This window comes from Equus asinus, chromosome 7, assembly GCF_041296235.1.
Source record: "Equus asinus isolate D_3611 breed Donkey chromosome 7, EquAss-T2T_v2, whole genome shotgun sequence".
In the NCBI taxonomy this organism is placed as follows: Eukaryota; Metazoa; Chordata; class Mammalia; order Perissodactyla; family Equidae; genus Equus; species Equus asinus.
The window spans coordinates 74170453-74183061 of record NC_091796.1 but is presented as its reverse complement, the minus strand read 5'-3'; the positions used below and the strand labels follow the sequence as shown (position 1 = coordinate 74183061).

The 12609-nt window shown below is 43.4% G+C and overlaps 1 protein-coding gene across 3 annotated transcripts in view; it reads right to left on the bottom strand.

Moving 5' to 3' along the window:
- Nucleotides 1–12609, bottom strand: part of PPP1R36 (protein phosphatase 1 regulatory subunit 36) — a 40123-nt gene that overhangs the window by 25234 nt on the left and 2280 nt on the right. For 2 of the 3 annotated variants that reach the window (XM_044773752.2, XM_070513780.1), the window contains exons 3-5: nt 1715–1798; nt 1096–1193; nt 930–996 (exon numbers count right to left, since the gene is read on the bottom strand). In XM_044773752.2, the coding sequence (XP_044629687.1) occupies nt 930–996; nt 1096–1193; nt 1715–1798 (249 nt within the window). Of the gene's footprint in view, nt 1–929; nt 997–1095; nt 1194–1714; nt 1799–3457; nt 3625–12609 lie in introns of those variants that run through there. The other variant, XM_044773754.2, reaches the window with a different exon arrangement.

Here is a 12609-nt window from a genome sequence, read left to right as displayed (position 1 = left end):
GCTGGGTTCTCCCAGAAACAGACCCGGAGACAAAGACTTGAGAGTAAGCAGTTTGCTTGGAAGTGATCTCAGGAAATATCAGCAGGGGAGCGGGGAAGTGAGACAGCAAAGGGAAGGAAGTCAACAAAGAGGGTGTTAACAAGTTTGTTATCACTGTCGACAAATGTCTTTCAGGCTGGGGGACTCTGGGAGACATCACAGAGACTTCTCAGAGTTATCCCGACAGATGGAAGCTGGGATATTTATCTATCAGCTCCCCCTTCGGCACAGCCCTGACTGAAGGCTGCTTTTGGGTGCTGACTCCCTGGTGCTCCTAGCTTGCTCTGTAGTCAGGCTGAGAGTGCTCCTGCCATGGAATGAAGATTCAGGCAGAGAAGGTGTTCGCCATAAGCAGGCTTCACTGAATTCGGAGGGATGTGGCAGGGCTGCCAGTAGCCACAGGTACCCAGCTCTCACTGAGCACTCACAAGTGCAGGAGCCCTGTGAGGCACCCTCCCCGCACAGCCATATGAAGTCACCATTAGGAGGCACCAATTTTATATCTGAGGAAACTGAGGCTTAGAAAGGTCAGAGGCTCACCTAGAGTCACACACCTAGTGCGTGTTGGGGCTGCCACACGTGACTAGTGGAGAAGACTGATCTCCCATAAATCGGTATATCTTTAATAGTCTATAAACACAGTGCAGTCTTTGTGGGACTCTGACAACCTGCTCTCCACACTCCTTGCCCTGGGATTTTATTTGGGGCTTCTGTGACTTCTGGCTTCCTCTCTTTGGTCTCAGTCTTTGAGACTGAGTCCTGAGAGGATGGCTTGCCTAGAGCCAGTCCCATGCCCTTTCTCCAAAAGTCAGATTTGTCATCATTTCTCAGAAGGAATTCCTTCAAAATAAAGGATAAAAGTTCTAAAGTGTCTCACAAGCATTCCATACCTCATAAACGTTGTAAAAGAACAGATCCTCTGCATCTCAGTACCTTGTAGCAAAAGCAAAGCAACAACTGAAAGGAGAGAAGATGGACAATTGAAAGAGGGACAGAGAGCTGCCTCAGAGGTTTGCACCACATCCCAGACGTAAGGAAGAGGAAACACTTACTCACATTTAGCATCATGCAGTGTAACGTTGCCTTGCTGACCTCGTTTCTCTAAGGCTTTAGGTGATTTATCGTCTCTTGAAGCAAGCCTTTTATCTGTCAACCTGTTTTCGAATATGACAGTCTCTGGTAGTTCTTTGAAAGGTTTTAATTGTATTTACTCTATCTTGAGGTGTATGAAGCTTTTACTGTAACCTAATGAGAGTCTGAGTGTCATGCATGTGTTTCTTTAATGTAGGATCATTTTGGAATTCACTTTATTAAACATTATATTTAGTGTGCTAGGGTAGGAGGAATACAGACTTCCTGACATAAAATGTAAATACCACCCATCCAAAATAGATCATTTAAATCAACTACTTATGCTGTATGTACCATTTTCAGATTTTAAAAAAAGTATAAAAAGCTGAAAATTTGCTAATAGCCAAATTATTAGAGGGATACATTTGTCGGGATTATTGTAACTCCCACCACAATTGTGAAATAGTGCATGTTCTTTCCTTGATAGGTATTTGCATTTCAACCTAGGATGACAGGATGGTATTTTCTCAGAATTTGTAAAGGCTTAGGCCATTCTGCTGAGAGGAGCTATGAGCAGCACCTCCCTGCTGGGAAGGTAAGCTACCTGTCTGAAGCTGGACCATCAATTTCAGCAAAGTGAACTGTTTTGCCTCTTCCTCTTTCCCTGAGATCTACTGCAGATGAAAAACTGTAAGAGAAATAAGAAAATTAGGAACTTAACCCTTTCCCAGAGGAAAACTAATCATATCATGACTACAGCTCATGGAATCTTAGGATAAGCATATACTACGAGTGGAGCTTGAAGCGAATTTGAGGTACAGTGGTACTCAACTCACGCATTTACAGATAAAACAATCATCTAGAAAAAAGATTAACATTTCAGACTTTATATTCAGCCTCTATGTATCAGTAGCCTGCAGAATACTACCACAGACAAAACAGTTCCAGCTGGTAAGGTTGCAGTAACTTCACAAGAAACAGAAAGCTCATGATCGGTTTAGAAGGATTTTTTTATTTACTGATTTTTTGATTACTTTTAAGCACCATCTCATTCGATCCTTACAGCAACTCTATGAGGAAAATATTACCATTATTGCAATTTTTGCATATGAGAAAAGTCAAAGCTTATAAAGAGATTAAGTAACTTGACCAAGATACTTAGCAAGTGCCAAAGCCAAGATTGGGGCCCAGCTTCTCCAGCCACAGAGCCATGTGCCTCCCCACCAGGCAATCCTGCCTCCAGAGCAGCCATCTCAGTTGTCACTGCTGTGAACTCTTCTAAAGGCCTTGACTATCTCTAGTCAAGTCATGGGGCAGAGACCTGGGATGGTAAGGAAGAAATCTATCTTCCACATCCGTATACCTCTGTATTATTTTTTTTAATAACAAGAATGTATCAATTTACTACCTGCATAACTAAAAAAGGAATTTGATAGAGAGATACAGGAAGAAATACTATGTTGTTCTATTCCATTCATAGCCCTTAACAAAATACTCAAACGTCCCAAAGAGTCAGACATTTTCTAATGGCTCCTTGAAGTGCATTCTGCTTGCTAGATGTCAGTGTGCAGACTAGTACCTCTTTCCTTAATATAATCATCCTAAACAAGATTACAAAGTTGTTTCCACGTTTTTCCTTGGATCATCACAGTGTTTTGGCCACTTACAAGCCATTGGCTAGAGAACTCTCACTTCACCAGCCCTCCCCAGGGTTTCTCTTCTCTAGAAGACAAGAGAAGACAGAAACACCCAATCTCAATTAACGTCAAACGAAATTGCCGTCTCCTACTCTTTTCCCAGTCCTAACCCTATAACTCAAAGTTCCTTGCCTAATTAGTTTGCTTGAAATGATTCAGCTGAGAGAAGCTTAAAATAAGAAATTTAAAAGGATATATTTGAGACTATCTTGTAGATCAGGTCTATGAACGAATTCAATGAACTTGGAATTATAAAATCATAAGATCACAGAATTTTGGGGTTAGAGAACATCTAAAAGATCATCTAGTACATGGCTGTCATTTTGCTGATGGAGAACTAAGGCTCAGAGAGTCTGATCCACACCCCAGTGTTTGAAACTTGTGGCAGGCAGTGCCTGTCCTTAGCCAATGGTCTGGCATTTACTGCTAAACCTCTAATCCTTATTCTCTGACCTTTGGTCATGCCTTCCCTACTCCACACTTGTCTGAGTGGCTTTTCACTTGACTGAAGTCATCCTCTAGCTCAATTTTTGAGATGGGTTCTCTTTCCGAGTGACTTGCCATAGCTCTAAAGGCAGCCCATGCTCAAGTGCATTTGGAATCAGTAAGAAGCATCACTAGTAATAACTGAAAACTGTCCTTTGAATTACCTGGGATCGGCTCCCAAACCACAGTCTGAGCTGGTTGTGTACCTTCCTGCAGTCTCCAGTCTCCCCCTCAATCTGGCAACCCACTTAGAATCTGGTCCTTTCACAGACCACATTTCGTTTATGTGCCTTCCTAATATCACAACATAATTATGTCGTTTCTCTTTGCCCTGAAATAAATAAGAAAAAAAAATCATATTTTCCCTCTAGAACCCGTCACTATAATGCAGAGGGCTGGACCACTTTGACTTCCACACAAGTCAGAGCTCTTTGGTGGTTATCAGAGTCTTCTCTTAGGCCATGATGAAAAACAAGAGAAGTTTGGGGCTTCTGGAGATGTAGCGTTTCCTCGGCTGTATGTTCTCAGGGGAGTCAATGGCCTTGGCAAAGATTCCTACAGGCTGCTGGTTCTCTCCCAGCTGGGAGTAGGGGCACTTGAAACAAGAAGGTATAGGACTTCTGACACTGTGTAAAGTGTAGAGTGGCATGCTTCATGGGCCAACCCAGATGTGGCCTGTGAACAAAGGTATTCTCTGACAGATAGAGAAACAAGCATGCATGCTGATGAATTATGCAACACCCTCATTTATTCCTCATGAGGCATTATTATTTCATTTTATTGGTAAGGGAACTGATAGTGAGGTTAAGTAACTTGACAAATGATGACCACCTAGTAAGTGGCAGAGCTAGGATTTGAACCCAGGTCTCCCTCCAAACCACTCTCCATTGTCTCTTCCTTAACTGCCTATTAAGAAATAATGACCACCCCTTCCCCGCCAGTCGCTGTGTGTCCATATCTTGCATGGAGGTTGCGGGTGTCCTGCTGTATTCTGACACAGCTATCTTTCCCAGAGTATAATCTATACAACTAAGGTAAGACCTGCCTGTGAATAGGGAGCTAGGTCTTCTCTGAAGGGGAAGATTTCCAGTGTCATTCATCCAGGAAAGACGCCAGGAACTGCAAGGCAGGGGAGAGGAAAGCGATCATCTTCTCTCCACCTGAACTTGAGAATACCCAGAAGTCTGTGAACTCTGGTTGGCTAGTGGGTGTAAAAGGTGGCCTACCCTTTGTGGAGGGAGATCAGCACCCTGCAAGAGATTGCCAGGGTGTTAAATTGATGGGATAGACCTTGATCAGCCCTGAGGTCAAGCTGTTGCTTTGCAAAGCAGATTATCTGGATTCACGACACTCCAAACTCCCTTCCCCACCCCTCATCTGTAGCTGCTCTTTCTTAGTCTCCTTCAAAAGCTTCTTTTCCTGGGCATGCTCCTTAAATGAGGGCCTTTCTCAGGATTCCACCTGCTTACTCTTCTCACTTTCTCTGAGTAATTTCATCTACTTCACTAACACTGATAACTCATAAATTTATATTTAAGGTTCAGATCCTTCTGTAGCCTTATAAACGGATACATCTGCCTATTGGACACCTTCGCTTAGGCATCCTACAGACACCTGAAACTCAGTATGTCCCAAACTGAGCTCATTCCTCTTTAACCTGTATTTCCTACTCCTATTTCCCCCATCTCAGCAAATGGGTACCAAGATCCACCAGGTGTCCAGGCCAGAAAATGGTGTCATCCTTGATTCCTCCATCACCCTCAGCCATCTCTGCCCACTAATCACTTAATTCTTTAATATATCTTGAATTTGCCTACCTCTCTCTCTCCCATGCCACCATTCTAAATTTAGCCACCATCATTTGTCAACTGAATTTCTGCAATTGTTTCTTCCTTGATCTCCCTGCCTTCAGTCTTGCCTCCTTCCAAACTATTTATCATGCACGCGGTTCTAATCAATCTCTTAATACCCGCCTGTAACTCTATACCCAGACTATGGAACTGCCCGCAGTCTCAAATACATCCCATGCCCTCTCAGGTCTGGGCCTTTACACACGCTGTTCCTTCTGCCTAGAATGCTCTCTCCTCCTCCCCAACCAAATCTCCCTTTGCCTTCTCAACTCCTACTCCTCCTCAGGTCTTGGCTTGGATATCACGTCCCCTGGGAAGACTTCCCTGGCTCCCTTGTCCCCTGGGCTTCAGGAAATGGCCCAATTTGGGTACTGGGTCAGGGTACTTGGGTGAATGTGGTTTTTCTCAGCCCTGGCCCCAGCCCAGTGTGGCAGTGGTTGCAGTTACTGATGAGTGAACCCCAAGGACAGCAGCAGTCTCAGGGGAAAGAGTGAGGGTCAACAGCACTGCTACCAAAAGATTCTCCTCCCAGTAGTAGCCTGGAAGGGTCTGGCCTATTTTCAGTAAGGAGAGCAGCACAGCTTCCAATTCCCAAGCTTTCCCGTCTGTATTACTTCCTTCCCACCACAATCAGTGGAAAAGCTGCTTCTATCTTTCCAAGCTAATCTGTGCTCTTGATCCCATTCCCATCCTCCTTCCTTCCAATCCATCTCTTTTTTCTCCCAAGACAAACAAACTTGAGATGTTCCTACCATTAAAACAAACCAGGGGTCAGCTCCGTGGCCAAGTGGTTAAGTTCGCGCTCTCCGCTTCAGCCGCCTGGGGTTTTGCCAGTTTGGATCCGGGGTGTGGACACGGCACTGCTCATCAGGCCATGTTGAGGCGGCGTCCCACATGCCACAACTAGAAGGACCCACAACTAAAAAAATATATACAACTGTGTACTGGGGAGCTTTGGGGAGGAAAAAACATCCCCTTCCCTTGGCACTGGATCTCCTAAAGGCTACCCTCTCTCTTTCCTTCTTCACTGGTAAACTTCCTGATAAGAGGACTCTCTCTGCTAGTTTCTCCTATTTATCTCAGATTCACTCAAACTGCTATTATCTGATTTCCATCCTACTGCCCTCCTGAAACTGCTCCTCATCTAGGTCCCCTGCGATCCCTAACTTGTTAAATCAATCCAAGGCTGCTTCTCAGTATCTGCTCCACCCTGAGCTCTGACCACTCCCTACTCCAATCCCATTTCTTTTTCTTTTTTTCCTTTTTAAAGATTTTATTTCTCCTTCTTCTACCCAAAGCCCTCCAGTACATGGTTGTATATTTTAGTTTTGGGTCCTTCTAGTTGTGGCATGTGGGATGCCGCCTCAGCATGGCCTGATGAGCAGTGCTAAGTCGACGCCCAGGATCAGCACTGGTGAAACCCTGGGCCCGCCAAGCAGAGCACGCGAACTTAACCCCTCGGCCATGGGGCCAGCCCCTCCAATCCCATTTCTTAGAAAACCTTCTTTTGATTCGGAAGGCTTTGTGTCTCAGGGTTTTTCCAGGTTTTTCCTCTGACCTGTCTAATCACTCTTTCTCTTTGGGTAGTTCCTCTTTCTTTGCCTGTCTGCTATTCCTGAGAGCCATGTGAAGATACCTATCAAAACCTTAAGGGGCCGGCTGGTGGCACAGTGGTTAAGTGCACATGTTCCGCTTTGGCAGCCCAGGGTTCGCTGGTTCGGATCCCAGGTGCAGACATGGTACCACTTGGCATACCATGCTGTCTGTGGTAGGCGTCCCACATATAAAGTAGAGGAAGATGGGCACAAATGTTAACTCAGGGCCAGTCTTGCTCAGCAAAAAAAAAAAAAAAAAAAAGAGAGAGGAGGACTGCTAGCAGTTAGCTCAGGGCTAATCTTCCTCAAAAACAAACAAACAAACAAACAAAAAACCTTAAGACACGCACACTGACTAAGAGACATATCAGACCAATTGTAATGTACGGAAATTACCTGTATCCTGATAGGAACAACTTAAAAATTATTAGACAATAAGAGACATCTGAATAAAACTAAATATGTGATGATGTTAAGAAATTATCATTCATATTTTTAAGTGTGTAAATAGTAATTTAGTTACATTTTTTAAGAGAGTATTTATTTTTTTGAGATACATACTGAAATATTTATAGATGAAATGATATGATTCCTGGGATTTGCTTCAAAATAATCAAGGGGAGGAACAGATGGGGGTACATGGTATGAAGCTGACCTTAATTTGGTGGTTGTTGATGCAGTTTTATGGGTACACTGGGGTTCATTATACCATTCTCCCTACTTTTGTCTATGTTTTAAATCTTCTAGTATAAAAAGTTTAGGGGGCCAGCCCCGTGGCTGAGTGGTTAAGTTCACGCGCTCTGCTTTGGCAGCCCAGGGTTTTGCTGGTTCAAATCCTGGACAGGGACATGGCACTGCTCATCAAGCCATGCTGAGGCGGCATCCCACATGCCGCAACTGGAAGGACCCACAACTGAAAATACACAACTATGTACCAGAGGGCTTTGGGAGAAAAACAAAATCTTTAAAAATAAATAAAAAGTTTAAAACGTTTATATTTATAAACATTTAAAAAATAATGCTGTAAGAAAAAAAATGGCAACAAAATCAAACGTGCAGATTTCAGATATTGGAATTATTGGCCACAGGCTGTAAAATAAATGTAACCAGTACGTTGAGCACAAAAAAATAAAAATAAGGTGGTAAGCCTTAACATTGGTGCACTGGTGGTCTTTGGGGGTAGAAGTGTAGTAGAATCTTCACTTTCTACTTTGCACATTTATGTATTTGTTTTTCAGTACATATGTACAAGTTTGTGATGAGAAAAAAGAAATGGAAATCCAGAATGTAGTAAATTTTAAAATGTGTGTGTAGGTATACACATATATAGAAGAAGATTTGGGAAGCTATTTAATAAGATGTTAACATACTAACAGTTACTCTTGCTGGGCAGGTATAAAGGAAAAACTCAGGATTTTTCCTTCCTTTTTTTTAGGAAGATTAGGCTTGAGCTAACTGCTGCTAGTCCTCCTCTTTTTTCCTGAGGGAGCCTGGCCCTGAGCTAACATCTGTGCCCATCTTTCTCTCCTTCATATGTGGGACACCTACCACAGCATGGCTTGACAAGTGGTGCCATGTCTGCACCCGGGATCCGAACCTGCGAACCCCTGGCCACCGAGAAGCGGAACATTCGAACTTAACAGCTGCGCCACCAGGCCGGCCCCAAATATTGATCATATGCTATTTTCTTTTCTTTCTTTTTTTTTTGGAGGAAGATTAGCCCTGAGCTAACTACTACCAGTCCTCCTCTTTTTTTACTGAGGAAGCCTGGCCCTGAGCTAACATCCGTGTCCACCTTCCTCTACCTTATATGTGGGACGCCTGCCACAGCATGGCGTGCCAAGCAGTGCCATGTCTGCACCCGGGGCCGACAAGAAGCGGAACGTGCGAACTTAACTGCTGTGTCACCAGGCCGGCCCCTTTTCCTTCCTGAGTAGGGGAAAAACCCAGTTCTCCCCTGGCTCTCTTCCCTGGGAGTCTCCTTTGCTGCTCACATAAAACACTTCATTTCTGACACTTCTGGTCACCAAATGTGCAGACGGTTTTCCCCGCACCAACAAGCAATTCTTGGATACCAACATGTTGTTCGAGAACTCAACTAAATTCTGACATGATCTACCCAGAAAGAGCATCAGATTCCACAGGTTGAGAACTCAGTCCCACAAGACCGCCTCCCCCCCGCCAACCCACTTCAGATGCCAGTGGCAAGCCCAGTCTCAGCCGTGCTTCTGACGGCCCAGCTACAGATCAGAGATTCCAATGACCCCCTCTGGTTAGAGCTGCTCACAGAACTCAGGGAAACACATACTTATGTTTACCAGTTTATTAAAGGACATGATAAAGGACACACATGAACAGCCAGATGAAGAGACACACAGGGCAAGGTGTGGGAGGGTCCCGAGTGCAGGAGCTTCTTTCCCCGTGGGGTCGGGGTGTGTCAACCTCCTGGTGTGGACGTGTTCCCCAACCTGGAAGCTCTCCGAACTCCTGTACTACTGGGGTTTTATGGCGGCTTCCTCACGGAGGCACGGTCAGTTATTACCTCCATTTCCAGCCCCTCTCCTGTCTCTGGAGGATGGGGGTAGGGCTGAAAATTCCAAGCTTCTCACCGTGGCTTGATCTTTCTGGGGACCAGCCCCCATCCAGAAGCCATCCAGGAGCCCACTAAGAGTCACCTCACCTAGAACAAGAAACGCTCCTACTGCTCCTATCACTTAGGAAATTGCAAGGGTTTTAGGAGCTCTGTGCCAGGAACAGGAGGCAGAGACCAACAGATATATTTTCTATTATCTCATTATAAAGTTTTTCTGTTTTTGCTTACTCATATTTTCTGATTTTTTAAATAATTAAAAAAAATTTTTTCATAATTCTTTAAAGTAGGTATTTCCTAAGCTCCTGGCCTCAATCATTTCACTTCCTACTCTAATTGTGCACCGGCCTCTCTCGTGAGGGCCAAACTCCTGCTTACTGAACTCTTGACCTGAGGGTCTCACAGGCAGGTATGTCAAATTCTCCAAGTCTAAAAATGTAAACATGTTACCTTTCACCCGCTCCACAAACGTACCAGCTCTCCCACCTTCCTTATCTCAATGGACAATATCATCATCCACTCTTACCCAGACATTCTTGCCTCCTCCCTTTGTCTTACAGTTGGGCTTACCAGCTACTTCCTCCTGCACATGAGGCCTTTTACCTCCAGCTGCCTCTAGAATGAGTCTTTGATTCTCCACCCTCCCGTCAGCCTTCACCGGGGTCCTAGTCAGCCCTCCCTGGGATTGCTGCATAACGGTCTTGTCTCCCCAGTTCTAATCTTGCCCCTCCATGCCACCGTGGAAGGAGGCTTTCTGGAGCATAGATGCAGTCCCATCATGTATGCTCAGTAAAGGTTTGTGGAGCGATTCCGAACAGAACTAGGTACAAGAGCAGTGACTCCACAGGCCTTCTGTCTCCGCAGCTCCCATCCCACCACTGTCTTCTCCCAACCTCCTCTGCCTCTGCGCTGTCTCATCACCATGAACGGGGATGACATGAGTCTCTGCAGTACTGTCTCTAAAAAAGAGGAACATGTTCCAGCCCACGAGTCCTCTCTGACTTCAAACCTGCATTTTAATTTGTGATAGGATATGCTTAGACTTTAAAGGGGAATCAGTACCAATATTTCCATCAAATGCAAACACTACGTCTGTCCTAAAACCTACAAAGGTCTGCTTTGCTCTTCCTGGCACTGTCCCAAGCAGCTGGACTCCCAAGGTGATCCTGGTACTCAGGGGTCTCCCACAGACTTGCTTAGACACAAAGCAGCTTCACCATAAAAAGCCTGCTCCCCGTCTATTCTTCATGGTATTCCTTTCCCCATCTCTCCTAACTGCCCGCAATTTGTGTACACTGTCTGGAGTTTGGGTTTGCTTTTCTTTTACTTTTTAAATTGAGGAATAACTTATGTGAAGTAAAGTGCATAAGTCTTAAGTGGACAGCCGGATGGATTTTTTACTATATGTATACCCATGTAACCACCACCCAGATCAATACATAGGCCATTTCCAGCACCTGCGAAGGTTCTCTTGTGCCTTTTCCCATCCGCTGTGAGTTAATAACGCCCCAAAGGTAACCACTATTCTGACCTCTATCATCACAGTTCTGTTTTGCCTCTTATTTTAAATTTTTATATAAACGGAATCATATAGTATTTACAATTTTATATCTGGCTATTTTTGCTCAACAATGTCATACATTCTACCTTTTAAATCATACCATCCCACATATATTCTCCAAAATTAGTGGAAATAAAATCAAGCCATTTTTAAAAGAATAATTTGCTAACAAACCAAAAGAAATTTTAGTTTATGAATATGACTATTTTATGAATAAGAAAGTCAGTGTGAAACTACTTGTGAATTTATCAGTAGGCTCATACAGGAAATAGTGCCACGTGGGGTGGGTTATTATTAGATTAGCACTGAAAATTAGTTTGAAAAATACTACAAATTAACTTCATTTACAAATAAGGTCAATAAGTAAAACATATGGTCCAATTTTCATGATATGAAGAGAGGATTGAGATGGCCTTTAAATACATACATGAAGACTGAGAAAAGAAAACGTTGGCACTTAAAATTTATAACCGCATTTTCTTGTGCTTTAACATGTACTTTGACTCCCATGATTATCTTTCTGTCTAATCCCAAAGCTATCTTGCTGTCCTTCTCCCTGTCTGTGTCACATTCAGCGAGTGTGATGTTTCAGGAGCTGCTCTGTGACACATCTATCTGACAGCAAAAACTGAAATCACTGCTCTGGAGAGGACAGATTATTCAGAAATACTGAAATAAATATTCTACGAAACACAAACTTTAGATTTTGACTCTAATATAACATTTAGACTTTATGTTTAATTGATGTTAAATGTCATTATATTTATAATGGAACTATAAATTTCACGTGCTTAGCCAACTGCATTCCTGACCTCCAGCCCCATTTGTCCCACAGCCTGAAAGACGTATCCGTGTGAATCTGTCACAGCAACCTCAAACACATCACCAGTTTTGCCTCTTTTATCCTGTATATGAGTGAAGGGCAATCCCAGCCATCAGTTAACCACCCAAGCCAGACACTTGGGAGTCAACCTAAGCACCTACCTCTCCCTCCACCTTCACATCCAGGTACCACATCTTGTCAATTCCATCCAAACATCCTGTCACTTCCATCTCTTAATTATTTCTCAGTCCTGCACCCTTCTCTCTCTTCTTACCAACACAGACTTAGTTCTGACTCTCACAGTTTCTTACCTGTATAACTATCTGTAATCCTCCTACAACCAGCTAATTGGTCCCCTGCCTTTTTTTGAGCAGCTTTCCGGATTATCACTTTCTAATAACATTTATCAGCTACTTCCTGTGTACCAGACACTGTGATAGTCAGTTTACCAACCCTTTGAAACACCTGCATGTTAATCCAGTTTTACAGATGAACAAACTGATGTCAAAGTGTTAAGCTGTTTGAGGAAAACTAAGTGACTTGGCCAAATCACACAGCTCAAAGGTGTTTAAGATGATTTAAATCTAGGACTGTTTGGCTCCAGGCCCACATTCTTAACCACTTTATAAAACTGCCTTTTTGAGTTATAGAAATAGAGTTTTACGTTAATGGGAACATATTACACCCGCTGCAATAGATGGTAAATTTTACAAGGTAAAATTATTAGATTAGAAAAAACTAATTTTAATCTCCATTGAGAAAATGCTGACTCTATTAAAAGTGTATAGCTAAACTAACAATACGAGACACTGTCTACTGTACACCTATTATGACCTGAATATTTGCATATTTTTCTGATTTTTGCAACAGCCATGGAAGGTGAGTGTTAATATCCCC